General features: G+C 54.3%; 9 protein-coding genes across 9 annotated transcripts; 3 read left to right on the forward strand and 6 right to left on the reverse strand.

Moving 5' to 3' along the window:
• Nucleotides 1-3679: 3679 nt before the first annotated feature.
• Nucleotides 3680-4117, forward strand: GLRG_10879 (uncharacterized protein; the record flags this gene model as incomplete). The annotated part of the gene is made up of 2 exons (XM_008101553.1): nucleotides 3680-3802; nucleotides 3908-4117. The coding sequence occupies 2 exons, from the start codon at nucleotides 3680-3682 to the stop codon at nucleotides 4115-4117; spliced, it is 333 nt and encodes a 110-aa protein (XP_008099744.1).
• Nucleotides 4118-4586: 469 nt separating this feature from the next.
• GLRG_10880 (citrinin biosynthesis oxidoreductase CtnB) lies at nucleotides 4587-5432 on the forward strand (the record flags this gene model as incomplete). Its single annotated transcript, XM_008101554.1, has 1 exon — nucleotides 4587-5432. One exon carries the CDS (start codon nucleotides 4587-4589, stop codon nucleotides 5430-5432), a length of 846 nt encoding a protein of 281 aa, XP_008099745.1.
• A 347-nt stretch (nucleotides 5433-5779) lies between these two features.
• GLRG_10881 (NAD dependent epimerase/dehydratase) lies at nucleotides 5780-7039 on the reverse strand (the record flags this gene model as incomplete). The annotated part of the gene is made up of 1 exon (XM_008101555.1): nucleotides 5780-7039. The coding sequence occupies one exon, from the start codon at nucleotides 7037-7039 to the stop codon at nucleotides 5780-5782; it is 1260 nt and encodes a 419-aa protein (XP_008099746.1).
• A 1875-nt stretch (nucleotides 7040-8914) lies between these two features.
• On the forward strand, nucleotides 8915-12896 carry GLRG_10882 (hsp90-like protein; the record flags this gene model as incomplete). The annotated part of the gene is made up of 3 exons (XM_008101556.1): nucleotides 8915-9278; nucleotides 9504-12129; nucleotides 12206-12896. 3 exons carry the CDS (start codon nucleotides 8915-8917, stop codon nucleotides 12894-12896), a joined length of 3681 nt encoding a protein of 1226 aa, XP_008099747.1.
• A 319-nt stretch (nucleotides 12897-13215) lies between these two features.
• GLRG_10883 (uncharacterized protein) lies at nucleotides 13216-15079 on the reverse strand (the record flags this gene model as incomplete). The annotated part of the gene is made up of 5 exons (XM_008101557.1): nucleotides 13216-13327; nucleotides 13414-13818; nucleotides 13900-14065; nucleotides 14176-14315; nucleotides 14958-15079. The coding sequence occupies 5 exons, from the start codon at nucleotides 15077-15079 to the stop codon at nucleotides 13216-13218; spliced, it is 945 nt and encodes a 314-aa protein (XP_008099748.1).
• A 2578-nt stretch (nucleotides 15080-17657) lies between these two features.
• Nucleotides 17658-18003, reverse strand: GLRG_10884 (uncharacterized protein; the record flags this gene model as incomplete). The annotated part of the gene is made up of 2 exons (XM_008101558.1): nucleotides 17658-17853; nucleotides 17945-18003. 2 exons carry the CDS (start codon nucleotides 18001-18003, stop codon nucleotides 17658-17660), a joined length of 255 nt encoding a protein of 84 aa, XP_008099749.1.
• A 1545-nt stretch (nucleotides 18004-19548) lies between these two features.
• Nucleotides 19549-21600, reverse strand: GLRG_10885 (CFEM domain-containing protein; the record flags this gene model as incomplete). Its single annotated transcript, XM_008101559.1, has 9 exons — nucleotides 19549-19704; nucleotides 19819-20020; nucleotides 20259-20594; nucleotides 20651-20688; nucleotides 20743-20810; nucleotides 20880-20916; nucleotides 20984-21171; nucleotides 21255-21393; nucleotides 21478-21600. 9 exons carry the CDS (start codon nucleotides 21598-21600, stop codon nucleotides 19549-19551), a joined length of 1287 nt encoding a protein of 428 aa, XP_008099750.1.
• Nucleotides 21601-23486: 1886 nt separating this feature from the next.
• GLRG_10886 (3',5'-bisphosphate nucleotidase) lies at nucleotides 23487-24575 on the reverse strand (the record flags this gene model as incomplete). Its single annotated transcript, XM_008101560.1, has 1 exon — nucleotides 23487-24575. The coding sequence occupies one exon, from the start codon at nucleotides 24573-24575 to the stop codon at nucleotides 23487-23489; it is 1089 nt and encodes a 362-aa protein (XP_008099751.1).
• Nucleotides 24576-25257: 682 nt separating this feature from the next.
• GLRG_10887 (uncharacterized protein) lies at nucleotides 25258-26004 on the reverse strand (the record flags this gene model as incomplete). Its single annotated transcript, XM_008101561.1, has 1 exon — nucleotides 25258-26004. One exon carries the CDS (start codon nucleotides 26002-26004, stop codon nucleotides 25258-25260), a length of 747 nt encoding a protein of 248 aa, XP_008099752.1.
• Between the last annotated feature and the right edge of the window lie 1485 nt (nucleotides 26005-27489).

The following is a 27489-nucleotide window of genomic DNA, read 5'->3' on the forward strand; positions in this document are numbered from 1 at the left end:
ACTAGTAAGCGCTTACTTTTATAATTACTAGTAATTACCTTATTATATAATTACTTCTTTATCTTTATGTAATCTATACTATAGTTCTTCTGTTCTAGGGAGTTATCTGTCTGTCCTTTATCTTTTATTTATATAAATACTACTGCTGCCTATTATCTGCCTGTTAGGTAGGGCAATATAGCCTGTAACTTGTTAGGTTATAACACCTAGAAATAGCTATAAGTATAGATAGTGTTAGGATATATTAATAGTATATATATAGCTATAGACTAAGTACTTTTAGTTTAGAAAAAGATATTTAATCTTTATTATATTAATTTGTACTTAAAAACTTACCTCTAGTAAACTACTTATTCTAAGTATATTAAGAGCCTAGCCTCTTCTTTATTAATAAATAGTCCTAGTAGCCTCTTTATCTTACTATATAGTAGTTTAATAAGGTCTTTAACCTTATTTAATAAGTTATTAAGATTACTTAACAGCTTATACTAAATATCTTTTATAAATAGCTTATTTATTTATTTATTATTCTTTAATATCTTATATATATTTTTTTTCTTTTATTTAGTAGTGAAGCTTTATTTTATTATTAGATAATTCTTACTATTAATTCACTTTAAGATATATATATTAGTTACTTATATTTAATTAAGCTATAAATATAGTAAGTTATAATATACTAAGTGTCTTTATTAATCTATTAACTATATAGTAACTACTATATTACTAACGCTAAGAAGGTATATTAAATATAGTAAAAGTATATATAAATTTACTAGTAAATATATAGTTACCTTATAGTAAATTACTAGAGAATAGGTAGTAAAATTAGCCCTACTTTTATAATAATCTTACTAATAATATTGCTAAGATTAGTCTAGGATTTCCTAACTAAGAAATAGGGGGATTTCCCTGTTCCTATAGGATTTCACTATAGTTACATAACACACAACAGAATTAATTAACTATTACAATCCCTATAATTTAACAGTTACATACACAACAGAGAAATCAATCAACACAAGGATATTGCTACTAATTACGCACTTTAATAGAATCACTCTGTGACAGTCTCCATTAAGTGTCCGGCGGTCTTCTGTATGGCACCGAGAAAGGTTACCGAAGGACCCAAGGGACCACTTGGTGGCCACTTTGCAAGGGACGGACCCCGCCAAGCTGTCATGTCGGGAACGCCCTTCTCGGCGGACATGCTGGCCATCGTCGATTCCTCCTTTAGGGTGTGAACGGCCGCTGCTCATGAGTAGTGATTAGTGGCCAGGGGGCATTTCCGGCGTGCATAAATGCTTTCGAGGGGTATCCGGGCCCGGATGCTTGCTGCAATTAGAAAGTCAGATTTATGCAATGTATCTTTCTAAATCCATCGCATCTCACCACCAAAATAGGGAAAGCGTTACTTAAACTTGGCCTTTCTGCTGTTAATCCTGGCATTAAAAAAAGCGTAGCTAACGTAATTAGTAAGTAGCCTAGATGTATACAGGAGGGCAATACTTATAATAATAATAATAATAACTATAGATAATAACTACATTATAATAGTAGTAATTATAGCTACTAGCGCTATAATAGCAGTATTTGCCTGCCATTACTGTTATTAATAATATCTTTCCTAGTAATACTATTAGTAACAGCTATACCTTTCCTAGCGGTATTGCTTACGCGCTTACGTAAGGGAAATAGCTAGCGCTTTCCTCTGTAGGTCAGAGGAGCAATTTGTTGCCCTTTTTTTAGGTTGCTAGTAAAATGTCAGTGCACTTTTCGTTAGCGGCCAGTGTCTACCCTAATCTAGAAGGGTTACTACATAAGAGCTAGACATACTATATTCTATTACCTTAACTCTAGGTAACCTAGACCTTAACCAAGACCCTAACTACTAGCCCTATATATCTTTAAAAGCCTACATAGCTATAGGAGATACATAGGGTTAGTGCTTAGGGTCTAGGTTAGGGTCTAGGTCTAGGTTACCTAGAGTTAGGGTGATAGAATATCATTATTTTATCTGTAGTAGTGGTGGCAGTACCTTCTAAAATAGGCTTAAATCTGTCAAAGTAGCCACGGTATATAGCAGTCGCCAAAGTCATAGCATTCAGGGGGTGCCTCCGCTTTTGCATGCACTTTGTCAAAATCACTGGCAGACTACTAAAAGCACACTGGCATTTTACCGGCAACCCTTTTTTCCATAGGCAAGGCTGACTTTCATCGACTTACAAAGTGGCTTCATAATAACAAATAGGTAAAGGACACTATATATTAGTTAGTTGAGCAGAAACTGCTTGTGTTAACTTTCACAATGATACAGCATTACGAACCCTCAACTATTCGGGCAAGCGGTCAGCTGCCAGTGACTATACCCACTTCGGCGGTACTTCGAGCATAAAGTTGGGGTGGCACAAGTAACGAAAAGTCACCCCTGGCCACTAATCACTACTCATGAGCAGCGGCCGTTCACACCCTTACCATCCACGTTGGAGTCAATCTCAGAAATAAGGTTTCTGGGTGATTCACTCCTCTAGGACACGAATATTCCAATACAGTGCCCAGTCGTCATCGACACCTGTCTTTCTAGACTATAAATGACCAAGCAAGTAACCAGATATTTTGGAAACCCATCAGATAAACCTGATGGCTTCGGGACCCGATCACATCGGGAACCCAGGTGCTTCTCACTGCTCGAGTGAGGTGCCCCTTGAGAAACCGGCCGGGCAGTTCGTCCGGCTCTTTCGCAAAGTTGGCCCACTATCATAGACCATGATGCTTGTAATCGAAACTTTAGTATCTGTACAAACACATAACACACGCACGTTTCAACCGAGATGGCGGGAGCGGTGACCCTGTCCCTGTCCCAATTAAGTTGAGTTTTCTGTGTTCTTCGAGTGGGCACAATCCCTCCGCACCAAGCCCGTTCACCTTTATGTGTGAGGTATCCGTACACAGTACTGCGTAGTGTACGGATAGGTACGAAGTTGTCTTCGCACAGGTACATAGCACATGGGCTGACCATGGGACGGCTTCGGCCAAGTAATGCCCCTTGATCTCTCGTAACCTTATCCTAGCGAAGCACGGCAATCATCTCATCACCCGCAACACCTTGATTGCATCCCGTCTATTGACTGGAGCGATTACGCTCTTAAGAGAGGATGCACTTTGCGATATGCGCGAGTCTTGCTGCATGTGCAATTGTCGGTGCACTATGGAAAAAGGCGCAAAAAAAAAAAAAAAAAAGGTGCTTTGACCTTTTATTTATCAAACGTACGTGCACAATAATTACCGTCCGGTTCAAGGCTACATCTATCCAGACACACTTGCTTCAAAACGAATGCTGACAAGAGAGACACGGCGCGCGCGCCAGTCAGTCCCTCAACCGGAGTTCCGGTGGGTAGAGCGATTAGATATGGTCCCCAAACCGGGTTTTAGCCACTGTCATGTAACCTAGACCTTTTGCTGAGGTGAGGTCATCAACGTCAAACGGAGGGGGATGAGCCATTGGAAACACGACGTTGGTCTCGCCCCAGTCAACAACCCCCCTTTCCCGGCCGGAGTTCCGGCCGATGAAGCTGTCAGACAGGCAACCAGATACCATCAAACACCAACCAAGTAATCTATCGTCCGGCCACATACCGGCGCTCTTCCTGATGTCGGCACAGAACCTCGACCCACAACAATGACTGACAAGCGGCCTACCTCTGACCCCGCTCGTCCCAGTTTCCTGATGGGAGCTCGAGTCGGTCACCAACGCCAAACGAGATTGGTGACAAGAGACATTGGCGTTAACCTGTCAGTCCTAGTAAGTCCCAGACCCCCGGTTGGAGCTCCGGGGCGTTCGGTCGTCGACGCAAAACGAAACAGGGTGACAGAAAACACACGGTACCATTCCGTCCTAGTCCCCCAGGTCGGAGCTCCGGCGGGCCAGGTCACGGACAATGAGACAACCGCTCCAAATACATTGGCCCACATTGGCGCTCGGTTTCCCCGTCCCTGCGCAAACGCCGCTAAGCATAAGGGTCTGGCGTCGAGGGACAAGGGCAAACGAGGAACGAGTCAGAAGCCTTGGACTGGCGAGCGCAAGATGATTAGAGCAGAACTTGTTGATGGTGGTTGATCCCGCCCGCTTACTCCCTTGACTAGGTAGGTAACTAACTATCCGTACCGTACGGATACTGCCTACCGGTTTCTCCGGATGGGAGCAAACACTGCTCTGTTCCTTGGACATCCTCCTCCTCCGTGCACCGTGTCTCCTTGCTCCCTGCTTTCTATTTATCTCACGCCCCTCCCCCACGTAACCGAATGTGTATAAGTCGGTCCCGAAACATCCATCTCCTTGCATCAAGCTCTCGAACAACTTACAGCTCGCTCTCATTGCTATTCCATTGATACCCGAGAGAGGTCGAGAGACTTGAGTTGATTCTACCACAACTTTTCAACACACGCACACACACATAGACATAGACGTACATATACACGCATACACAGCCCCATACACCTACACACACACTCACACACACACACACACACACACACACACACACACACACACACACACACACACACACACACGCAAGACAGCAAAAATGCCTGGCGCGATCAACATCCCCTCAGCGGACTCTGACCCCACCCTCCAACTCCCACGCATCCTGTGCCTCCATGGCGGCGGTGTCAACGCGGCCGTCTTCAAGATGCAGTGCCGGGCCCTCATCGCCCGCCTAAAGAAGCACTTCCGCCTCGTCTTCGTCGACGGGCCCTTCATCTGCAACCCACACCATGACATCGTCGCCGTCTACGGCGACCACGGCCCCTTCCGCCGCTGGCTGCGCTGGCTCCCTGAGCACCAGTACGTCGACGCCGAGACGGCCTCGGCCGAGATCCACTTCCAGCTGCGCATGGCCATGGACGACGACGACGCCCTCGGCGCCACCGGCGAGTGGGTCGGCCTGCTGGGTTTCAGCCAGGGCGCCAAGGTCAGCGCGAGCCTGCTCTACACGCAGCAGATGCTCAAGGAGAAGTACGGCAAGCGCATCGCCTCGGCCGGCGGCGCGGCGGACTGGAAGTTTGGCGTCCTGCTGGCCGGCCGCGCGCCCCTCATCGTGCTCGACGACCGGATAGACGCGCCGCAGGGCGTCGGCGACGCCGCTGAGGCGAGCGTCGACTACCACGACTGGCCCAACGGCTTGTCCAACGACCACGTCCTAAAGGTGCCGACGATCCACATACACGGCCTCAAGGACCCCGGCCTGCAGCACCACCGCCGGCTGCTGAAGCAGTACTGCCAGCCGGGGACGGCGCGGCTGGTCGAGTGGGACGGCGCGCATCGCATCCCCATCAAGACGTGGGACGTCGAGGCCGTCGCATCGCAGATCCTGGATTTGGGACGTGAGATCGGCGTCCTGCCGCCAAAGGAGGAGGGCGCTCTCGAATAGAACGGGAACGGCTCCGCGAGCAGCAGCAGCATATCCATGGCATTTGTGCACGCTTTAGCGGGTTTGGGTCGGAGTTTTGGGTCGGAGTTTGGTATAGCCATGCGCTTGCTTGGAGGCATGTTTTTATGCCCTTCCTTTTTGTCCTTTTTTACTTTCCCCTTCATAGAGATGGGATCATACACAGAATCCGTAAACACTAAATGAACACAACCTTTTCCCAACATGCATACATACACTTTAGCCTTTCGCTTGCCATTTTGTGCATACACTAATGTACTAACACGCAGACACTTACCCTCACACTCACACGCAACAGCCAGCCAGCCAGCCAGCACTCATCTTGCCCTTCACCGCGTGGTATACACGCCGGTCGGCACGGCATGGTAGCCTCTCTTGCCTACCCTGTGCGTCAGCCCGCTCCTCCAGTCCTCGCCGCGCGCGAGCCTCTCGACGACCTTCTCGAACGTCCACTCGGGCGTCCAACCGAGGTCTCTGGTCGCCCTGGAAGAATCGTACACGCGGTCCACGCGCCCCAGAAACCCCCAGCCGAGGCTCTCGAACACGGCCGCGCATCCGGGGACCGACTCTCGGAACGCGGCCCCTGCGTCCCCGTCCAAGCGCCGGAGGAGCGTGCGCCTCGCCGCTGCTGCCACCGGCTCCGCGGCTGCATCTCCAAAAGCTTGTTGTCCTGATCTAAGCTCTCCAAGATTTCCGGCAGAATCTTCTCCAAAACCTTGCCCCCCTCCACCATCTCCTCCGCCAGGACCTTCTCGGAAACCTTGTCCTCCGCCCGCCGCCCCGCCGCCCTCGCCGCCGCCAGCGAACCGCGACAGGAAGGGCGGCGGGGCGGAGATGATGTACGTGCCGAACCCGACGGCGACGGCCCTCTCCATGGCGCAGGCGACGGCGGAGGCGACGTCGGCGATGTCGGCGCGGCGGCAGGCCAGCTCGCAGACCTTGAGGTTCGCGCCGTCGTCGGCGGGCGCGAGGCTGGCGCGGCGGTCGGGGTCGTCGTCGGCCTCAGGGAAGAAGCGGGCGGCGCGGAGGACGACGACGGGGAGGCCGCGGCGGCGGTGGGCGAGGGCGCAGAGGTCTTCTGCGGCGCGCTTGGTGACGCCGTATATGTTCTTGGGGACGGGGGCGACGGACTCGTCTATCCAGGCGGCGGGGCGGCCGGGGGCCGGGGCGAGGGCGGCGCCGAAGGTGGAGGTGGTGGAGACGAAGACGAAGGAGCGGATGCGCGAGGGGCCGCCTTTTCTGGGCCCGCCATCGGCGGCGGCGACGGCGGCGTCGGCGGCTTCGGCCTCCTCGAGCAGGACGAGAGTGCCGGTGATGTTCGTGTCCACGAAGGCCGACGGCGGGTGGGATTCGACGTGGGGCTTGTGCAGGGTCGCGGCGTGGACGATGTGCACTATGGAGGAGTGGCGGGCGAGGAGGGAGGCGACGAGGGCCCGATCGGTGACGGAGCCGACGACCGTCGTCGTCTCGGAGGGGCGGATGTCGAGGCCCAGGGGGGTGTGACCCTGGGATGGGAGGGTGAGCATGAGCGCGGCGCCGAGGTGGCCGGAGGAGCCGGTGACGAGGACGGTGTAGGTCGGCGAGGCCATGGCTGTGCGTAGGAGGGGGAACGGATCACCGGGCTTGGCTCTTGGTTGAGATGTGAAATCTCGAAGATGAATATTGCGATCAAGTTGGTAGTTGGTTTTGGTGATATCAAGTGATATTGATGTTACTCAGGGCGTGAGTCACTTACCGTTGCGACGCTAGGCGAGGAGGCGCTTGAGGTTAGCTCAGCGATGTCTCTCCCCTTGGTCGTTTTCTTTAATGCAACAGTCCTATGGATCAAAACCTCCCCCCTTCTTTACCATTTCTCAAGACGTATTGATCCAATACACCTGCAATGGAAGAAACGGAACTGGTTCGGTCCTCGGATGAGAAGGGACTCACGTCTGACTCTCACGGGTTTCCGCCTACACCGAGACTGAAGACGGGCTCACACAGGTTGAATCCGACCTTCTGCCATCATGGGAGTTCCCGCACTTCCAAATGCTCTGAGGTGTACGATAAAAAAAAACATCTTTCTCTTCTCAACAAAACCAGGGCCGCGTGCAGCTTGAACAATGGTTGCAAGTCTTGCCTCAGCTTTGCCGATGACTCAACACGGTTTCGCAGCGAGCGATACAGTGAATAGATTCTTGAGTAACAGATACTGGAGAGTTTCCCTGCGAGAATGGTCGGCATGTCTGTTGCCGGCATCACTTAGTGATGACTCGGTCCAGCATCGTCGCATGCGGGCCGCAGTTTTGAGTTGCGAGGAGGGCGGCTCGTGCTTGCTAGGGCCCGAACCACCGGGTAAGCGTTTTGCGGTAACCTAGGCAATTTTTTTGAGCCTCTTGTTTATCTCCTCGTCGGCGTGACATTGAGCCGCGGATGGGTCGGGTTGGGGGTCTCTGTGACCAGAGGCAGGGGGGCGGCTATCTAAGCCACCTTGTTTGTTCCCTCAGCAACAGCCGAGAGAGAGAGAGAGAGAGAGAGAGAGAGAGAGAAGACAGCCAGTCAACCGAGACTTTCCGATGGTGTGTTAACCACCAAACACATGTACAGCAGAAAGTGTCCTGAGTTGAATATCGAGTTGCGAGCTACACCAAACTCAAGTGTTGATATGATGATGCTAACTATACACTTCCAAGTTGATGCTATACACGTGTGGCGTACCACGTGTTGTATATTGGCGTGCTTTTTGACAGGAATTGTGGCGGTAATGCGGCTTTTATCTGGACACTGAACATCGGACATTGATTGATCGATCGATCGTGAGTGGGAACAAGGACTCATCTCCCGCCGAGCCATTATCTTTGGTCCAATCGACACGCAGTCAACGGTGCTAGGCCACGTTTCATAGGCCCGAACCAGGCCAATCTAGACCGCAGAATGTAATGGCCCCCCGTTGATGCTGTGGATCCTGCCCAGTTGTGTATCTTTATGATGTAATTATTCTCCAAGTCCAAGAGAAGATAGAGTCTTGGCCGAAGTCTGGTTTTTCTTTGCCTTCCCTAGAACGGGTAAAAGCCAAGCAAGCTCCTTTGGAAACGTCCACCCCCCCTTGCCCATTCGTGCATAGGTATTAACGCCACCACCATTTGTTCCTATTGTGCTTCTTCGTCCGGATAGGTTGTGTGGGTTAGTCGTGCACCCCGCCGTTGAACCTTGCTCGGCCCCTCTAGGAACTCCCCCTCCCCCTCCAAGCAAGTCAAACACACAGGACGGGGGGAAAAAACGAACAACAAACGATCAAAGAAGGTTTGACGAAAAGAGGTAGAGGGCAAAAGACGTGACGATCCTCCCGTCGCTGTCTCGACACCTTTGGTCTTGACACACCCGCGCGCGCGCGCGCACTCCTCGCTCGGCCCGGAGCGCCGCCACCCACCCTTGCCTGTGTCGCCGTGTTGCGCGCGCCGGCGCATTCTCGCATCTCGATCCAAATGTCTGAAGCCCAGCGCGAGCGTGAGGTGCAGCGCTATCTCCAGAGCTGGGAGGTTGCACAGGGCTCCTCGCTCAATGTCGCCCTCAACGTAGACAGCCTCGCCGCCCCCGACTTACACGGCAATGGCTACAAACCCAAGCCATCGCCCGACAAGGCCCTGACCGCCTTCGCCCAGCTGGCCGTCTTGCGTCTCAACGTGAGGCGCGCCATGGTCTCGCTGATCGATTCCACCACCCAGACGATCCTTGCCGAATCCACCCGCGCCCTCCAGCTCGGAGACCTTAACGAACTGCAGGATCACCAGAGCGACGGCTTGAACAGCGACGAGGACCGGTCTACCGGTCCCAGTGCCGATTTGTGGCGTACGTAGTAGCCTCTTTACCACCCAGAACATGCCATGAGCACCGTTCATGACATTGTCGACTCTGAGCACCTCTGGCTTCCGCGAGAGAATATATGAGAGAGAGAGAGAGAGAGAGAGAGAGAGAGAGAGAGAGAGAGAGCCAGAAAGAAAGAAAGAAAGAAAGAGACAGAGAGAGGACGTGTACGTTTGGAGCCGATATGCTAACAACTGTCATTCTCACTAGTGGGCGCCGCCATATTGTCGCGCCCGGATGCTGTTTGCGAACACTCCTTGGTGAACACGTGCACCGGCCTCGACCATCGAGGCAAGCCGTATACAGCCACCGGCCTCATCGTCAATGACTGCCGTTTCGACTCCCGCTTCTGCAACCGGCCCTACGTGCTGTCCGAGCCCGGCGTCCGCTTCTACGCCGGCGTGCCCATCATCTCCCGCAGCGGCCACAAGATCGGCTCCTTTGCCGTCTCCGACGAAGTCCCTCACGATGGTCTGACTGCGGATGAGATCCGCTTCATGCAGGGTCTCGCCCAGACCGTCATGGAGCACTTGGAATGGGCCCGCGACCGCGTCGACCGCTTCAAGGGTGAGCGCATCGTGCGCGGCCTGGCCACCTTCGTCGAGGGGTGTTCGGTTCTCGCCGAAGACCAGACGACCACCAAGGACGAGGTCCCCCGGAGCCCCTCGACCGTACGCCCGCCAGACATGGCCCTCATATCAAACAGGCGTCCGATGCCCCGGTCAAACTCGTACTTCCGCCACGCCGAAACGAAATCGCGCTCGAGAGAGTCCTCGGCGTCCCGCCAGCAGACCGAGCCGGTCTCTCCCCCCTCCGAGATGCCGCCGTCGACCAAGAAGGGACCCCAGCCCAGGGCCGACGGCATGTCGAGGCTCTTCAGCCGGGCGGCCGATGTCCTCCGCCACTCCACCCTCGCCGACGGTGTCGCCCTCTTCGGCGCCACGGCCACGACCGACTCGACGCCGGGGAGCCGCCCCAAGTCGGGGAAAACGCAGTCCTCGGACGAGGAGGACGTCGCTCGGCAGCACACCTCGGGCTCTGGCCTCGACAGTTCCGACTCGGACACGTCGCCGTCGTCGAGGCCCTGCAGGATACTGAGCTACTCCGTGGCCGACGAACGGGCGCGCCAACGGATCGAACAGGGCCCGGCGCTGTCGCTCGGCATTCTCGAAAAGTACTTTGCAATGTTCCCGATGGGCAAGACCTTCTCCTTCACCGAGGCAGGCGTCGGCGTCTCGTCGGGCGACGACAGCGCGAGCGACAGGGAAACCATGGGCGTCGACGGGGCACCCCCCATCGACAGGTCCGAAGGCCGACGGCGAAAGGTCAAGATGGTCCACGAAGAGCTTCTCAAAAAGATACCGGGCGCCAAGACGGTCGTTTTCGTGCCCCTGTTCGACTACGGCGAAGACAAGCTCGCCGGCGGCTGCTTCCTATGGACGTCGGTTACCGGCCGCATGATGAACCTCGACCAGGACCTGTCCTATCTCCGGGCCTTCAGCAACAGCATCATGACCCAGGTCGGGCGCATCAACAGCCAGAAGAACGAGGCCGCCAAGACCACCTTCATCGCGAGCATGAGCCACGAGCTGCGCAGCCCGCTGCACGGCATCTTGGGCTCCGTCGAGCTTCTTCAGGACACCACCACCGACGCCTACCAGTCGGGTCTCATCAGCTCCATCGCCACCTGCGGCAAGACCCTGCTAGACACCCTGAATCACGTGCTCGACTACAGCAAGATCAACAGGCTCGGCCGGGCCCAGATGAGGAGGCGTGCCAGGCAGAACCAGAACAGGCCCGTCGCCATCACATCGGATTCTCTCGAAAGCCTCAGCATGACGTCCGTCGTGGATATGGCCGTGCTTGTCGAAGAGGTCGTCGACGCCATCGCCGCCGGTCATGCCTTCAAGAAGCTGGTAGGCACGGGCCCGTTCGATGGGCCGCCCAAGCCCAGCATCAGCGTCAACGAGTCGAGAAACATCCGATCGGTGGGCAACTTCCAGCCCCAGGGTCAAAAGGGCGTGGTGTCGGTCCTGGTGGACATTGACCCAAAGACGCCCTGGCTGGTCAAGACGCAACCTGGCGCCCTGCGAAGAATCATCATGAACCTCTTCGGCAACGCTCTCAAGTACACGTCAACCGGCTTCGTCCTCGTCTCCCTCAGCGGCCAGGTAAGGGCCGGTGGCTCAAAGATTGACGCCATGATCCGCGTGGCGGACTCGGGCAAGGGCATGTCGGAGGAGTTCCAGCAGACTCGGCTCTTCCTCCCCTTCAGCCAAGAAGACTCTTTCCAACCCGGCACCGGGCTGGGTCTGAGCATCGTCAAGCAGATCGTCGACTCCCTCCGAGGAAGCCTCGAGGTCAGGTCGGAGCAGAACCGAGGCACCGAGATCGACGTGCACCTCGGCTTCACCCCCGTGTCCGACGAGGCATCCCGCGAGCCCGACGAGGCGATGCGCAGCGCTATCGAACAGACCCGGGGGTTGCAGGTCGTGCTTCTCGAAGGAGGAGACGGCTCGGGATCACAGCCGAAGAGCCCACCGGCGGCCAAGTTGAATGGGATCCTCACCGAGACCTGCGCGGAATGGTTTCACATGAAGGTCGACAAAGAAGACCCGGCAGACCCAAAAGAGGCCGATCTCTATCTGTATTCCGAACCGCCCTCCAAGGAGGTCCTCGAGAAGCGATTCAAGGAGAACTCAAGTAGCGCTCTGAAACGCAGGAAGGCCCCATTCATCATCGTCAGTCCGAACGCCGAAGAAGCGGTACGGATTCTGGAGGAGCATAGCAAGCTTCTGATGGAATTCTCAGAGATTGTGGAAGTGATACCCCAACCGTGAGTATTTAGTAGTTTTCTTTCTTTCGATTGTACTGTACCCCTTTTCCCCCATCACGGCTGACGCCACCTCCAGCTGCGGTCCAAGAAAACTGGCAAAGGTCTTCACCCACTGCCTCAAGCGAGCGGCGGACTTGGAGAAGAACGGCGGGACGTCCGGAATCCCGGTCCGGTCCCTCTCCACCGATCGACAACAGGCCGAAGAGGTCGAAAGGGTCGGAACCCCGCTCCACCAAGACGCCAAGCCGGCCGAGCTGGAACCGGCCATGTCGGCGCAGCCCCTGATCAAGCCCCTGGGGGCCCTCGCGCTGTCGCCGGCGCTGAACGGCGGCCAGCCCGTCCTCGTCAAGCAGAAGACCGTGGCGCTGCACGTGCTGCTCGTCGACGACAACCAGATCAACCTCAAGCTCCTCGTCATGTTCATGAAGAAGTGCGGCTTCTCGTACGAGCAGGCCGAGAACGGGCAGGAGGCGCTGGACAGGTTCGTCGCGGCCTCGAGCGCGTCGGCCCCGGCGTCGGCCAGCAAGCGCCGCCGGTTCGACTTCGTGCTGATGGACATCAGCATGCCCGTCATGAACGGCTTCGAGGCCACCAAGAGGATCCGCGAGTACGAGCGCGAGCACAAGCTGCAGGCCGCGACCGTCGTCGCCCTGACCGGCCTGGCGAGTTCCGACGCCCGCCGGGACGCCGAGACCTCGGGCTTTGACGTCTTCCTGCCGAAGCCCGTCCGTTTCGCGGAGCTCCAGAAGCTTCTGACGGCTTCATAAAAGGCCGGCGAGCGCAAAAATTCGGGCCTCGCAGCCCGTCCGAGGCTTTTTAAAAAACTATTTCTTTTTTTTTCCTTTGCTTCCCCATCCCAGCACAAATAACCTGGGTGGTGCCAGTTTTACTTCGAAAGCCTTGACGGTATATATATAGCTTGTAAATAAAATGTCTCATTCTATGATTCACGAATGACAAGGATAGCCCCCCCCTTCCCCCCCCTTCCGTGCCAACCAAGTCCTCGAAGAAGAACCAATCACTTCGTCTCAAAAGGACCGCTAGCCCGGCTGACTAGAAAGGCGTTTCGCACGGAGCCGAGACAACCTATTCTTGCTGCGACAGGATAGGGGCGGCGGAAGGGTCATATGCCGAACCAAAGCCCCTCGCAAGCCAGGCGCAGGCATCGTGGACCAACTTCCGGCTGATTTGATGCACACTACCCATCAAGGTCAGAAACAAACCAAATGTCTTTTCCCAACCTGCCGAATCAAACGCGAGACGGGGAGGGGAGGGCCAACTCACCCGGCCAGCACGAGAACGGAGTGCGTCGCGCCCTTGTACACCTCGGTCCGGACGTCGACGCCGGCGCCGCGCAGCTGGTCCGCGTACGCGAGGCCCTCGGGCGTCAGCAGGTCGACCTCGGCGACGGCGAGCCACGTCGGTGGGCTGCGGGCGAGGACGTCGGGGGGCGCGAAGCACGGCGAGGCGTCCCACTGCCGCCTGTCCTCCGGACGCGCGAAGTAGAGGTCCTGGTACCAGCCCATACGGCCGGGAGTCAGCCAAGGGACGTGCCGGGAGGCGGCCCAGCCCGTCTCGGCGGTGGCGGTGCTGTCGATGACTGGGCAGATGAGGAGCTGGGAGATGGGCGCGGGGGCGACGCCGGCGAGGGAGGCCTTCATGGTGACGACGGCGGCGAGGTTGCCGCCTCTGGTGGGGAACGGGGCGTGTTAGAGGTCCTGCGGGCAAGAAAGAGAGAAAGAGAGGGGGGATAAGGGGAGGTTGACAAACGCTGAGACACCACCTATTGTAACGAGGCTTGTGTTGATGTTGAGCCGGGAAGCGGTCGCCGGCTCGAGGAGCCACTTGAGGCCGGCGAGGCTGTCGTCCACGGCGGCGGGGTAGACGTGCTCGGGGGCGTGGCGGTAGTTGATGGTGACAACCACGCACCTCACGTCTAGTCGTGTCGAGCGGTCAGCGACCAAAAACAAGGGGGAAGGGGTTTCTGACTAGAAACGGCCACTTGCGAAGATCATGAAGGAACGGGGAGGGGGAGGGGGCTCTCACATCGACAGACGTGGGTCAGGAACCCGTTCTCGCTGTCCAGCCCGCCGTTGACCCAGCCGCCGCCGTGCAGCCAGACGAGGCACGGCCAACCAGCGGCATTGGGGGCCTCTCCGCCTGGCCGTAGAGCGCGCGCCTGGACGCTGCCGCCGAGGAGCTCCTCGTCCCGCCAGTGCGTGTATACCCACTACCTTCAAAGGCATATCCCATCCGCGAGGCCTTGGGAGGACCGCAGACTGGTTTCACCTTTAGGTAATTTTAACCATCCTTTGGGTTTCGTAGCGCGGACCACCCGCCTTATGGCCCAAGGTGCCAGTTTAATCGATTCGGCCCTTGCTGTGGGTTGCGCAGGTTAAGTCAGTGTGCCTATTGCCCATTGCTATTTTTCGAGATATGCACCAAACCCGCAAGACCTAAGGGGATGAGACTCGTGGATAGAATGAATTATCGGAGCGGTGTGTGCCAGCAACCTACTTCATGGCGCGATCGTAGCCTCTAGAGTTGATCCTAACCGGTTGCCCCTGGTTGTCGCACTCACGTCGCTCTGACTCGACATAACTCTCGAATCCCATACGCCACGAGCATCTTCATTTACAAACGCCCCTTGATTGTGTACCTCGAACTAGTAGAGAGTCCGACGTTCCTCTACAGCAAAAGAACATCGGGTCGATGAATTGGTTGCAGCAGAATCCGGTAATCTTACTCAGTTCGCTGAAGGATCCATTTAAGCTGGACTAAGTCACAGCCATCTCTTAGTAGCGCTACCTGCCCGCGTTTAGTCCCACGGCCTGGCCTCGGAGGGTTCCATGTACTGGATGATGGCGTCGTGCAGCGCGACGTACTCCGGGTCAAGCCTGGCGCGGACGGAAGGGTGGATCGGCTGGTGGATTGTTCGTTCTTCCGCCATTTTGGGGGGTCCTTCTTTTTAGGTATATATGTATATAAATGTTTGTTACTGAAGCCCAAGATGATTCCGGGATAGTATTGGCGAGGTGTACCAAGGGAAGGGAGCAGATAAATCGCTGGGGTTAAGGGTTGAATTGACGTGATTGGGCGGGTGGAGATGGATGGTGAGGCTTTTAGAAAAGGTTTGCGAACGAACGAGCCCCCCCCCCCCTCCCCCGGCGGGATCGGGCGCGAGACCCGCTCGGCCGGCGTCTGATCGGACGGGAGAACCCGAACCCCTCTCTTGGGAGCTTCGGATCGGTGCAACCGTGGTGGACTTGTGAGAGGAATGTCGACACATCCTCTTGACTTTCACACGTACATGTGCTAAGGCTCGTATATTGCGGGTGGAATGCGTTGTACTGTGTCAGGTTTCGTATAATTCATCCCGAAAAAAAAAAAAAACCAGCAAGTGTCTATCGCTTGAGATCGGTTACATGCTCGGTCCCGGAAAAGAATATAAGCAGCATTCGGGGTTGCGCTCAATCCCGCAGCCTGTAGCGTTGCAAGAGGGAACGAGAAGCAGATACTTGTTGCTTGAGCATTGTTCCGGGATGCCGGCGCCTCCAGAGCGGCAGGGCAAATAGCCCGGGCAGATGGCCGGCGTTCTGGGTGGAAAGAAAAGGATGCGGTTCGACGACAGAAGATGCTCTGGGAACCTTCTTGGAAAGATGGCTGTGCAGCATATCGCGCTGGTATGAATAGCTTGTTGTCACCGCCAGTCGTGTCCGGACCAGCGCTCAGGCTCATATGCACGCTGGCCGGTCGGATGCCAGCTGAGAATCTCATTGATCCACGGCCATCTACCAACACTCTTCTCAAGACTTAGTCTTGAGAATAGTGAGCTCAACCCAGTCTAGTTGAGGCCCGGAACCGCATTGTTATGTCTCATTTTCTTGACGGACAATCATTCATTCATGAGCTCGGAGAATGACGAGTGTCATTTGTTGAAAGGTCTATCTCATACCGCATGAGGTTCTCCTAGTAGAGATAAGCATATAGGCAAGAAGCTCTTGGGGCTCCCCGCGATGGAATCACCCGACCTCCTCCCCGCAGAGCCAGAAGCGAGCATCCAGAGACTAGAATAGGTCCTGTACTACGAACCAGATCCTGCTTTTCCGTCTATGTTTCATCGGTCACCAGCCGTTCGGGTTACCAAGTCGAAAGCATTGTTGCTTTCGAAAGCTCATCGAATTCCCAGGCCTGTAACCTCACCAGCTTTGTCACTTTCAGAGGCGCGTCAGACAAGCTTATAGAACCGAACGAGTTGATGTGCTGATGCTGTTTGGACTGATGAGGGGACCTGAAAGACGGTAACTCTACGAAATTTGGGAAAGCTCGGAGGGCTTCCTCTGACAGGGCGGCAGCTTGACTTCGCCACAAACATTACATCCATTGGAGAAACCGCGCTGGCCAACGTGCCCCTCTCCTCTACAGCCATCTCGCTGCCCAAGTGATGGTTCTCGATCACCCCAGGGGAGAAGGCCAGCCCCTGGAGGCTGGAACGCGAGCCTCGCCATCGGACATGAGTGGCAGACTCCCAGACCAAGCACGGCGTCGAACCGACCCAAGCTGACACCACATCGGCATTCTTCTGTGGTGTTTTGATGGCCTTGAGGGAGGGCGACCAGAAGTAGTACGGCCGAGTCAAGCACGTCACAGACATACTTCTCTAGCCACCACAGAATGGACTGCATATACATGCTTGAAGTCTTCCCCGCCCGCTGGGCCCGATAATTTGAGCCTGGAAACCGTCACCTCCTGGGACAACATGACATTGTAGTCGAATCCGGGACGAATATTAACCGCAACCGCACCAACGGCCTCCCACCAAATGGCCTTGACTTGAGCAAGACGGCCGTCCGGACCGGCCCAGAGATGGGCGCCTCCCCTCGTATATAGGGCCGCTCCGTGGGCTGGTACATTATGGCCCTCGCCAACGTCATCGAACTCTTCCCTGAGCATCATCTAAGCTGAGAGTGCCTGGCCAGGTGCCCCCGGTCCATCTTCGACGCCGCCGTTGCCGCCCAGGACAAGCAGATCAAGGGCCCGTCATGACTCCCGGCCCCGAGGGGCAGTGGGGCAACTACATTGGGAGCTCCGGTTCCGCCATGTTCGTCTATGGTCTCTTTGAAGATCATCTAGCTTGGCCAACTCAAGGACGATCTGTACCTGAAGACGGTACTGAGCGGGTACGAGTTGATAATGAACGCGGTCGCCAGCACCCGCAAGAGCCATAACGCCCTCGTGTGGGGATGGGCTGTGCAGACCGGCAGCTTGAGCTTCAACGGAGAACGAAGCCTTCGAGGTAAGTCACATACGTGACAATCGAAAAGTCTACTAAATGCGACGATGGACCTCTCGGTCGGGAGGTTTTATTCGCAATTATCATGTGTTTCTGGAAACCAAGACCTAACCGTTGCGCCGGGCGAAGTTTCTCACCATTGCAGAACAGTCCAGCTATTCAACATTCGTGCCGAGAGTGAAACGAGCATGGTCGTACTGTGATTTATTACCAATGATTGTATCCAAGGTCCACACTATGCTGTCATCTTGATGCGACGGCCCCTGAGGTCTTTCACCTTCTTGTTGCTCTTTGCAAACTCGCACGACTCGCCTCCGTCGCCGTTGCCGCAGCGGAGGGGGAAAACGCAGCAGCCGTCGTCCACAAACTGCTCAAGTCCATCGGCTCCCTGGCCAAGTGACTTGCAGTCGGGACCATCGGGGAAACCACATCTTTTAGGCTTATTGTTAGTACAACGTTACTCAGGTAGAAGCGTGATCCGTGTCGTTGGGGAACTGTTAGGAAGCGTCCATCTGCACTTACCCCTTCTTGGCGACGACGCTGGCGGTAAACGCAGCAAAGATAATAGCGGTGAACTTCATTTTGTCTTGGTGGAATGAGATGTTCTGCACAGCAGGTTGGTTGATTAAATATTGGGAAGAGGTAAAGACGACCGGCGTGTTGTAGTAGATCAGGTTGATGATGAGATAGTGTAAATCATGAACGAAAAGATGAGGCTTTGACTTGAATTTATAGAAATTTTTGTTGATCGCGACCACTGCTGTACTATCCAAATATGATACAGCCTCGAATTCTACATAAGTTGACACTTCAAGGTTGAGGTTGTTTTACAAGGTGGTATTGGGTTCCCCGAGGAATACGGGGTAGGTCGTAACAGGACCCACTGCTGCCAAGCTCAACTTTTGATATTCTGCGGGTGTCTAACCTAATCGAGGAGGATGATATGTCAGCACGCATATTTACAGCCCTCTAAGCCTATCCCGGCTAGTCTGTACAGAAATATCATGTTCTATTACTTGCACCTAACATAACCCCAACCTAAATCCTAACCCCTAACTATCCTAACTACTAACCCTACGCATCTTTTATATATATACACATTACTATAGAAGATGTATAGGAGTAGTAGCTAGGATAGTTAGGGCCTAGGTAAGGTTATGTTAGGTGTAATAGATTATGTTATCTTGTGGCAGTAGTGGCTGTAGCTGCCAGATACGGTTAGATGCCTGCATAATATTACAAGGGCACCCGCAAAACCCCCGCTGCCCAACTTTATGGCCATTGAAGCTTAACAAGCTCTGAAACCAGCTCCATAACGTGTGTCAACTTGAACTGGGACCAGGTACATGTCTGTAATATCGGTCTTGCGGCAGCTGCGACTTGGCGTTTGACTATGAAAATCACGTAGATCGCATGCTGCTCTCCCTTTGGGACTTTGGTGATCACCACGAGGTGGACGTGGTGGACCTAACCTGCTACACAGGACTAAATGATTCCATAAAGGGGTCGAATAATCCCGGCGCTGCGGTGTCGAAAGGGATGGTAGGGACAAGGGAGGCCCAGGCCACCGCCTTACAAACCGAAGATCGGTGATATTCAACGACGAGCAATATCTCGATTGCATTCCAAGTTACCATCCGATAAGCATGCTTAACTTCGCCTGTCACCCTGTCTGACATATATTGCCGTCCAAGGCACCCCGGCGTGCATGGATCTCAACATGTCAGGGCCAGCCGAGAGCCGGACGGTTGGAGGACGCCAGTCGGGGGGTGGTCGTCAATGCGAAAGAAAACCAACGAACCGGAAGAATATCCGATGAAGTCCGTTGCCATATGTCGTATATTTCGCGACACGCTAAACTCGCTGAGGACAGCCTGAACCGACCGTCGTGAAGGTAGGTATGTGGTCAAAAGATGGTGAGGTGCCACGCGACATTTTGCATAAGAAAGTCAGTATGGCTTCCCTTGCCTTTAAAGAAAGTGATAATGCCCAGGCTGGGTACAGGGGCACGCACGAACTACTGCTCCAGACCCATGCATTTATGCACTAGATTTCTAGTTGCGTTCCAGAAGGTTGGGTGAGACTTAAGATCTGAGCACGTGAGGCACAAGTTTTCTGGAAGACACTCAGTTTGACATCCTGCGAACCATTTCACTCAGCAGGGTAGGATAGCTAAACGTAAGCTCCTGGCTACGTTGCAAGTTGACCGTAGCACGTAGGAAAAGTTGCATTTTCTGTAGGAGAAGCGAATTATTGGCATCCGCGGTAAGATGTCTCTGGCGCTACAATGTTGTACGTAAAGTTTTATATGTGCTGAAGGAGAAATATGTCGGTTGGTATTATCGAGTATCGGATGCACTAGGGTGAATCAACAATGCCTAGTCATGAGCGCTTACTGGCTCATCCAGTCTTCTTGGAGAATCTGGCAAGACATAGGACTTGTCTGATGCCTGGTATTGACCGAGATCGCTCAACTTGGTCTGGTCCTCGCACTCTGCAACATCCTCACACTCTGCAGCAGATCTCTTGTGCCCCCGATGAGCATACGATCTCATTGTTTCTTTAACTTTGCTGAGTAGTGGCCGCAGTGCAGGAAGGCTGCCACAAATCATCACCAAGTTAATTTCCAAGGTAGACCAAACGAGGATTTCAACATTGTCCCCTACAAATATTAGCTTGACATAGAATTGTGGCGGGTAGAATATGCTTACATGTCGCGTCAAAAGTATGGGAAAAGGTGACCACGAACTTTAGACGAACCATGCTTGCGACACAGGCACTTTGTATGGTCAGCCACCGTGAACATCACGCCACAGCCTCTGTATCTGTCACTTACACTGAGCCCAACGTCAGTAACAAAGCCAGAGCTAATTTCTTGCGCATGGGTATATTCAGTTTCAAGAGCTGAGGCAATGGCAAGACTATGAAGATGCAGTCATAAGTGATCGTGAAAGCTGCCCCTGCATAGCTGATGGCTTGGATGTTGAGACAGAAACCGGGAACGGACCGATCCCATATCGACTGAACCGGTGTGCATTGGAACGCCACCAGGAAGAAAAACAAAATTGTCTGAACTATAAGGGACGCAATGAGGCCAATAACCGCTATCCGAGACCAGCGGTCGACGAGGATCCGTAGGTACATGGCGCAGATGGAAATTTTGGCAGCGATGCTAGAACAAATCAGTGAAATTGCTCGTCTAGTACCAAGGGATAGAGGATGCTTTACTGCTTTACGAGATAGAATATCTGCATTATGTAGAAAAGCTTCCGGGAAGCATTAATGAATTGCGTACGAAATAGGGCCTAGGGGCAACGAACTTGAAGGATAGGCTTTGAATTTCCAGGTTTCACGTGCCAGAAGTGAAGGCCAAAGCCGAGTTCGACACCTGCAAAACGGCAAGGTTAACGACAACGTTTTCGGAATTTTCCAAGGCTTCAAGGGAAGTCTTTCTTACTTGCGACAGCGCATCCCAGCGTTATTATTAAGGAAAGCTATATTTGTCAGTCACAAAACCACAATGAGTCGATGATCAGTGCAGCATTTCCGAACACAACTTACCAAAGCAATCAGTGCTGTCCAATCATCCCACCAAAGCTGGATCCTGCCTATCCTCCTTGATATGAATCTCAAAACGACAACAATAGCCGTTATTGCTGGCAAAACGACGAGGAACACTCGGCAGACATTTCGACGGTGCTCAGGGATCGGATAGCCGTGACAAAACTCTTGCGATATGCGAGAGGTTACTAGTGCAGCGAACACGAAACAAATCAGCTTATTCCCTCACAAAGCAACCAAATAAGACACCGAGCCCTTTCCGAATACTTACGGACTTGTTCTTCGAATATGCAGGACGTTTGTACGCATGTTGAAACTTGCGATTGAAGCCGCATGTCCGAACACACGCATCCTCCGAATGACTTGCTGCCACATCTTGCTGTTTGTAATAGACCATTGAAACACGGCAACTGCCGGCAGGCAAGGGGTGTCAGCAAGTGTTTTCCAAAACAGTCAGTGAGCGTCGATTGGCTTGAAAACAATGTGTCACTTACTGAGCACTTTGGAAGATCTTCGAGGAGAGCAGTTGTCGAGGCACCAGCTCGTGGTTCCGGTAACAATGTTGCTGTAGCAGTGCAAATGATTACTAAGAACAGGCTGTTGTGTAGAAGCCTCATGATTTCCGCCGTATAGGATTCAATACAGCTTCAGGGATTGCCTCCAGGAAAAAGAAAGCGGAAGAAGGAAGGGTATATCCTCATATGGGGTATGGAGTCTTAGTGAGACATCTTCCATGACTCTGCCTTGGCAGCAATGCCAAGTAATAGGTAGTGCAAAGCATTGATGAAAGCGGAAGGGAAGGGGGTAACATGATTTTGTAGACTAACGCTCAGTAGTGCTTTGTTGGTCCGCGCCACATCAGGAAAGACTCCGTTTCCTTGACGGAGTACCCGCCAACGGTAGAGTAAGATATCGACAATCCCCTGCAAATCTCGCAAGACAGCAAGTGGCAGCATCATTCTAGTATTCAACAAGCATCCTGCTCGGTGCCATCATATAAAAAAGAACCCGGATTGCTTGGTTGATCAAATGTTTTAAAATCATACAATAATAGCAAGATCTACAATGATAATAGGTATTACAAGCAACCGAGTAACCGTGCTTGGCTTAGCTGAACCCTCTTCACTAGCATGTGTGAGAAGAGCCTAGCTTGGAAGTCTATGCAGTTGAGAGAGACAACTTTGCCTGTCTTTGTATTAGCTCACTGACTAGCGCTTTGTCCGCTGTGCATGACCATAGACTTAACTTCGTAGCGGCTGATGGAATCTAGCCTGTTCTAAAGGCAAAGTCCCAAATCAGCATCGTGTTCGCTAACTGACGCTTGATTCGAATGGAGAAAAAACGACTGAGCCGAATTGGGTATGATACTAGCGTACCTGAGGCACTTTGAGCATCCCCACTACAGCCGATACACCTACCAGTCCAACGTAATGGAAGAGTTTAGGCTAGGGTCCAATGTTCAGAAGATTTTGTAGTAGAGATATGCTATTTTCCCGGGCTATAATCATTACGTTTCAATAGCGAGCATTGGTGTGGCTGTGGCAGTTGATTCCGCTGTCAAAAGAAGTCAAATACATTAGTGTACCAATTGGCAGCCTGCATCGCTCTACCTGGACTCCCTTGATCCTACCATCTAACCCCACATCTATAACTATTCGTAACATTCTTTGGATATATCAAAATAAAAGTGATGCAAAGTAATTTGTTATAGTGCAGTAGAAACACCAGTGTATACTTCAAGGTCTGTATAGTGAACTTTGCGGATAAAATACTAGATTAGCTTGGATACTATTAGGTGAAAGACGCTGGCATTCTACCCGCAACCGCTCAGGTTACAAACTTTGCTCTCTGTATCCTCAATGTATTGTCACAGAGAAGCTGCATCCATTGCCGATGGATTCCGTGACGGGAGGTGGGATGAACTGACCTGAATTACCCAGTCCACAGCATGGCTACCTAACCGGAAGAATCGGTGAGGTGCCGAAAGAGCGCCGAAGCTGCCGATGAAACGCCAGAGCTGCCAATGAAGTGCTCCAGGTGGTATGCTGGTGGGCTTTCATGAGAGACACGAACTAAGCCCAGGACGGGGTCTCAAAGGAAGAATGCAAGTTGACAAGCGCAAGTCTTCGCAAAAAAGTCAAAAAGTTCAAAAAACAGAAATTGTGTATCTACCCATCGCTTAGACGGTGGCAAGTTCGGCCCATCTATGCGACGATAAAGGCTTGGGGGGTCTTCCTTTGGAGACCCTGCTTACGGAAAGAGGCGTCGAACTCGTCCGAGCCAAGTCTTCCGCCTAGACGCGGGCTTTGGGCCGGGGTTCAGGCTGAACAGAGTGGTAATGTTTGAAAGGATCATGTCATCCCGACAACTGGGCCTAGAACTTGAATTACTCCGCGGCATGGAGAATATGAGTAATCCGTAACAAAGAACAAAAAAACAAAAGAAAAACACACATAACGCTATGAACGCCACATTCGTCTAGTGTTTTTACCACCCCCCGGTTCTAACCCAGCAACTCATGCAGGCCCTCCTCCTTCAACGTCTCCCTGACGGCCTCCAACACCCGGGCATGGACGGAGGGCGGCGCGGCGACGAAGCCGTAGTTGGCCACCATCTTGCGCCCCGCCGTCAGGTTCACCGGGTTCCCGTCGACGTCGGTGACCTTGCCGCCGACCTCCTCGAACAGCAGCATGGCGCCGGCGTGGTCCCAGATCTTGGCGAGGCGGTCCCGCCGCCGGTACGCCCAGAAGGTGCAGTTGGCCTGGCCGAGGCCGAGCACGGTCCAGCGCAGGACCCAGCCGAGCAGGTCGTTGCCCGGGTAGGCGATGCCGAGGCGTTCGGCGACCTTTTGGTGGATGCCCGGGGCGCCGGACTCGGAGCCCTCGATGCAGGTGACGGAGACCAGGGGGGGACGCGCGTCGGCGTCGGCGTCGGCGTGCCGGGGGATCTTGGTCGGCGGCAGGTCGATGGGGCCGGACATGGGCCGGATGAAGGTGCCGTGGGACCGGACGGCGAACATGATGCTGCCGGTGCCGGTCGGGTCGATGGAGTCGTTGTTGATGGGCGCGGTGGCGTCGGCCGACAGCAGCGGCAGGCCGACGACGCCGATGCTCTGCCTCCCGTCCTCCATCAGGCAGACGTTGATGGCGTACAGCTCGCCCCGCACGAAGGTCTTGGTCCCGTCGATGGGGTCGAAGACCCAGAACCGGCCGGTGGGCGAGGGGTCGCCGAGGCCGCACCAGTCGATCATGTCGCACATGTCCTCGGGCGACGCGGGCAGCTTGCACAGCGAGTCCTCGTCCCTCTCGCCCGCGACCTGCTGCAGGAGCGCCCACACGGAGGCGCAGAGCTTCGGGTTCTCCCGCAGGTCCGCCGCGGACTCCTCGCCCACGAACTTGTCGCCGGGGAAGGCGGCGTGCAGCGTGCTGGTCAGCAGGGCCTGGATGGCGAAGTCGGCGACCGTGACCGGGCTGAGGTCCTCCTTTGTCACGACGCCCTTGTCCGAGGCGGCGAGGACGCGCCGGCTGAGCTTGGCGGCGTGCTGGACGGCGGCGATGGCGGCGGCCAGCTCCCGGGCGTACGGTCCGTCCATACTGGAGTATGCGCTTCGGCGGCGGGTGGGAAGAGGTGGGCGGTACGGAGTGTTCAGGGGAGATACCGGCACCGAGCGGAGCTAGACTGCAACGGTGATATTGCAGGGGGGGTAAGGAGAGGGGAATGTTCAGCGCGGATGAGTCAGACGGGGGGGGGGGGGGGGGTTAACTAGCGGAGGGATTCGTTGGTGTGTAATGGTAGACTTTTGACAATTGGATAATGGTGGTGGGAAAAGTGAATCAGTATGGGATTTGTGAAGGCGGCGACGGGAATGGCGCCGATGATGTCAGATCATAAGAAGGCTGTTCCCAGCTCTTTATGTGGAGCGCAAATTTTACCGGGAGAACTCCGGTGACGCCTTAGCACCGGCATCGGCATCGGCCGCTCCGAGTGGAAAAGCGGGCCTCCCGTTATGTTATCCTTCGGTTCGGAGCCGAGCATTCATTAATCACGGTTATTACAGCGTGAACAGGTACCGGGCGATGTGGCCGCTAGATTCAAGGGTATCTTCTGCTTCAAGCCCGTAAAGCATGTAATCCCCCCTCAACTCCCCGAGAAACCATGTCGCCCCTGCTAGTCTAGTCCGAAAGCTTCTCTGCATCTCATTTTGGCAAGGCAGCTGTGCATGTCTGCATGATGTATTTGACTTCAGAACACACGCAGTCACGTCAGTACAGGTTCTACCGCAAGCCAAAGACGTCGGACTTACCGTGTTTCCAGTTCCGCCGCTCGTGAAACTTCACGGCCAGGTCATTCCACAACTTTACACACCACGAGGCGACGAGGGCATCCCGCATCGCCTGGTCCATGGGCACCAGGACGTTGAGGCTGTACATGTTATCATTGGAGTACTCCACGGCGACCCGGTTCTTGGCCCCGTCAAACCAGTCCAGCACGTCGTTGTTGCGCCGGACGTCGAAGAGGAGCCCGCGCGCCTCGTACTCGAGCGTGTCGCGATCCTTCCCGCTGGTGGCCCGGCGCCGCCCGACGCGCCACGCCTTGCATACGCTCTTGCCAATCCTTGTGAACTTGAGCCCGATGTTGCCCAGCCCGCTCCGCGAGACGGGCTTGATGTAGTAGGGGAACGCCTCCTGCAGGATGGCCGGCGGCCGTTCCAGGTTGAACGCGTGCCTCGGCTGCGAGGTGATCTCCGGGACCGAGGAGGCGGCGGCGGCGGCGTTCCCGCCGGCTTGCCGCTTGATGGCGTAGTCGATGCGGCTGAACTCGACCAACCTGTCCGTCTCGCGAAGAAAGTCCATCTGGTGGTTGAGCTCGTAGCGCCCCGGCGCGTCCATGTCGCGCGAGGTCGCCGAGTGGATGGAGCGGCCAGCCAAGCGTAGCGTGTCCGGGGGCAGGCGCTCGCGGACGGCGGCCCCATCCGCCGCATATTCCGGCGGGAGATCAGCATTGGCGGCGGAGCGGGCCATGGTGCGCGCTTCTCCCTTGCTTGGCAAGGCGGTATGGGATCTCTGGCGATGGGCGAAAGTGGCTACCAAGGGCCAGAACGATGCAGTTTTTTAGTTTTTTTTTTCAGTTTTTTTTTGTCGTCCCGAACGGCTCGACGTGGCTTCTTTGTCAGGAGTCGAGTCTTGGATTTAGACTTGCGGTGCGTGCAGTGCTGACGCAAATCTGACTCGGGATGCCGATGGCACGGCTTTTACGGTCCAAGCCATCACCTTAGGCAGCTACTTGGTCGGCGGCGGCGCGCGATAAAATTGAGGCCATGGCCAATGACTCTTGGGCGGAGGCGTTTATGCCCGGCGCAGAACGATTCCACGAGCGCTAAGGCCGGACGCGATCGAGTAAGCAGGCATACAGAGACTAGGGCATGGAATCTGGTTGGCTGGTGGCCCTCTCGCAGCTCTGGTTCCGCGATTTATGGTACGCATTCGGAGGGCCCTAATCCTCCAAAAAGATGTCAGCTGCCACCGTTATCGTTGCCCGAGCTTGTAAGCTTCGAAAAAGAGCGCAATTGCAGGCAGATGCGGTCATGATCTCGGATCTCCCGGGTTTCGCCGTTGCCGATCGCCTTTGCGCGATTTGGGATGAACAAGCTCGCGGAACTAATGTCAGGAGTGATCAATAATACAGGAAGCGCACGTCCATACTACGGGCCACCAGTGGCAGATGGTGACGCTGTCGCGAAAAGCGTCAACCGGCGGTTATCGGGTTGCTCCAAAACCCATTATCAGTGCTGTCGGCGACATGAAGCTGCGGCGGTGGCTATGACGCTACTGTAGGCAAGAGTGAATTTCGACGATAATAATAGTAATGATGATGATGATGGCACTCGCAAAGGACGTAAAGGGTGTGACGAAGCAGCGATGGGTAACCCTAGGGTTTAACCCAGGTAGATGGTTGCAGCATTCGAAATTGAAATTCAGGGACGTTGCCCAGGCACCAGGGATTCGCCTTGCAATCACACATTCGGCATGCTGGGCGTGAGTGGCAGCATGAACTTTTAGCGATTGGACTTATGTGGCGCGCCCCATCTGGCGTATCGATCCGACAACCGATGCTGACAACGGCCTCACTTCGGACATCAATTGAACAAAGTACTGTTAGATGGACACACACAGGCGGAACCTTGGTGTCATGATACATACGGAGTAGATGGGTCATAAAAGCGTTGGCTGTTTCCCTTCTTCCGCCACTGTCACCGTTTGGGCCGTTGGTAGCCGCCATATCGAGAATTGTGGAAAAAGGGATTCTTTCCCAACGGGAGAACCACAACAGAAAGGATTTTTTTTTTTTAAAAAAAAGGCCCCAGCTGAAGACCTCTCAAAATCTGCAAAGCCTTGTTTCAAGACGTTGGCATTAGATAAATCATAATGGACAATGCGACTGAGTGGTCTCGCTGAATCGCACAATGTCAGCCGAGGCCATGTCCTTGCCTTGTGCCTTGCGCCTTG

This window comes from Colletotrichum graminicola, assembly GCF_000149035.1.
Source record: "Colletotrichum graminicola M1.001 genomic scaffold supercont1.69, whole genome shotgun sequence".
NCBI classification, from domain to species: domain Eukaryota; kingdom Fungi; phylum Ascomycota; class Sordariomycetes; order Glomerellales; family Glomerellaceae; genus Colletotrichum; species Colletotrichum graminicola.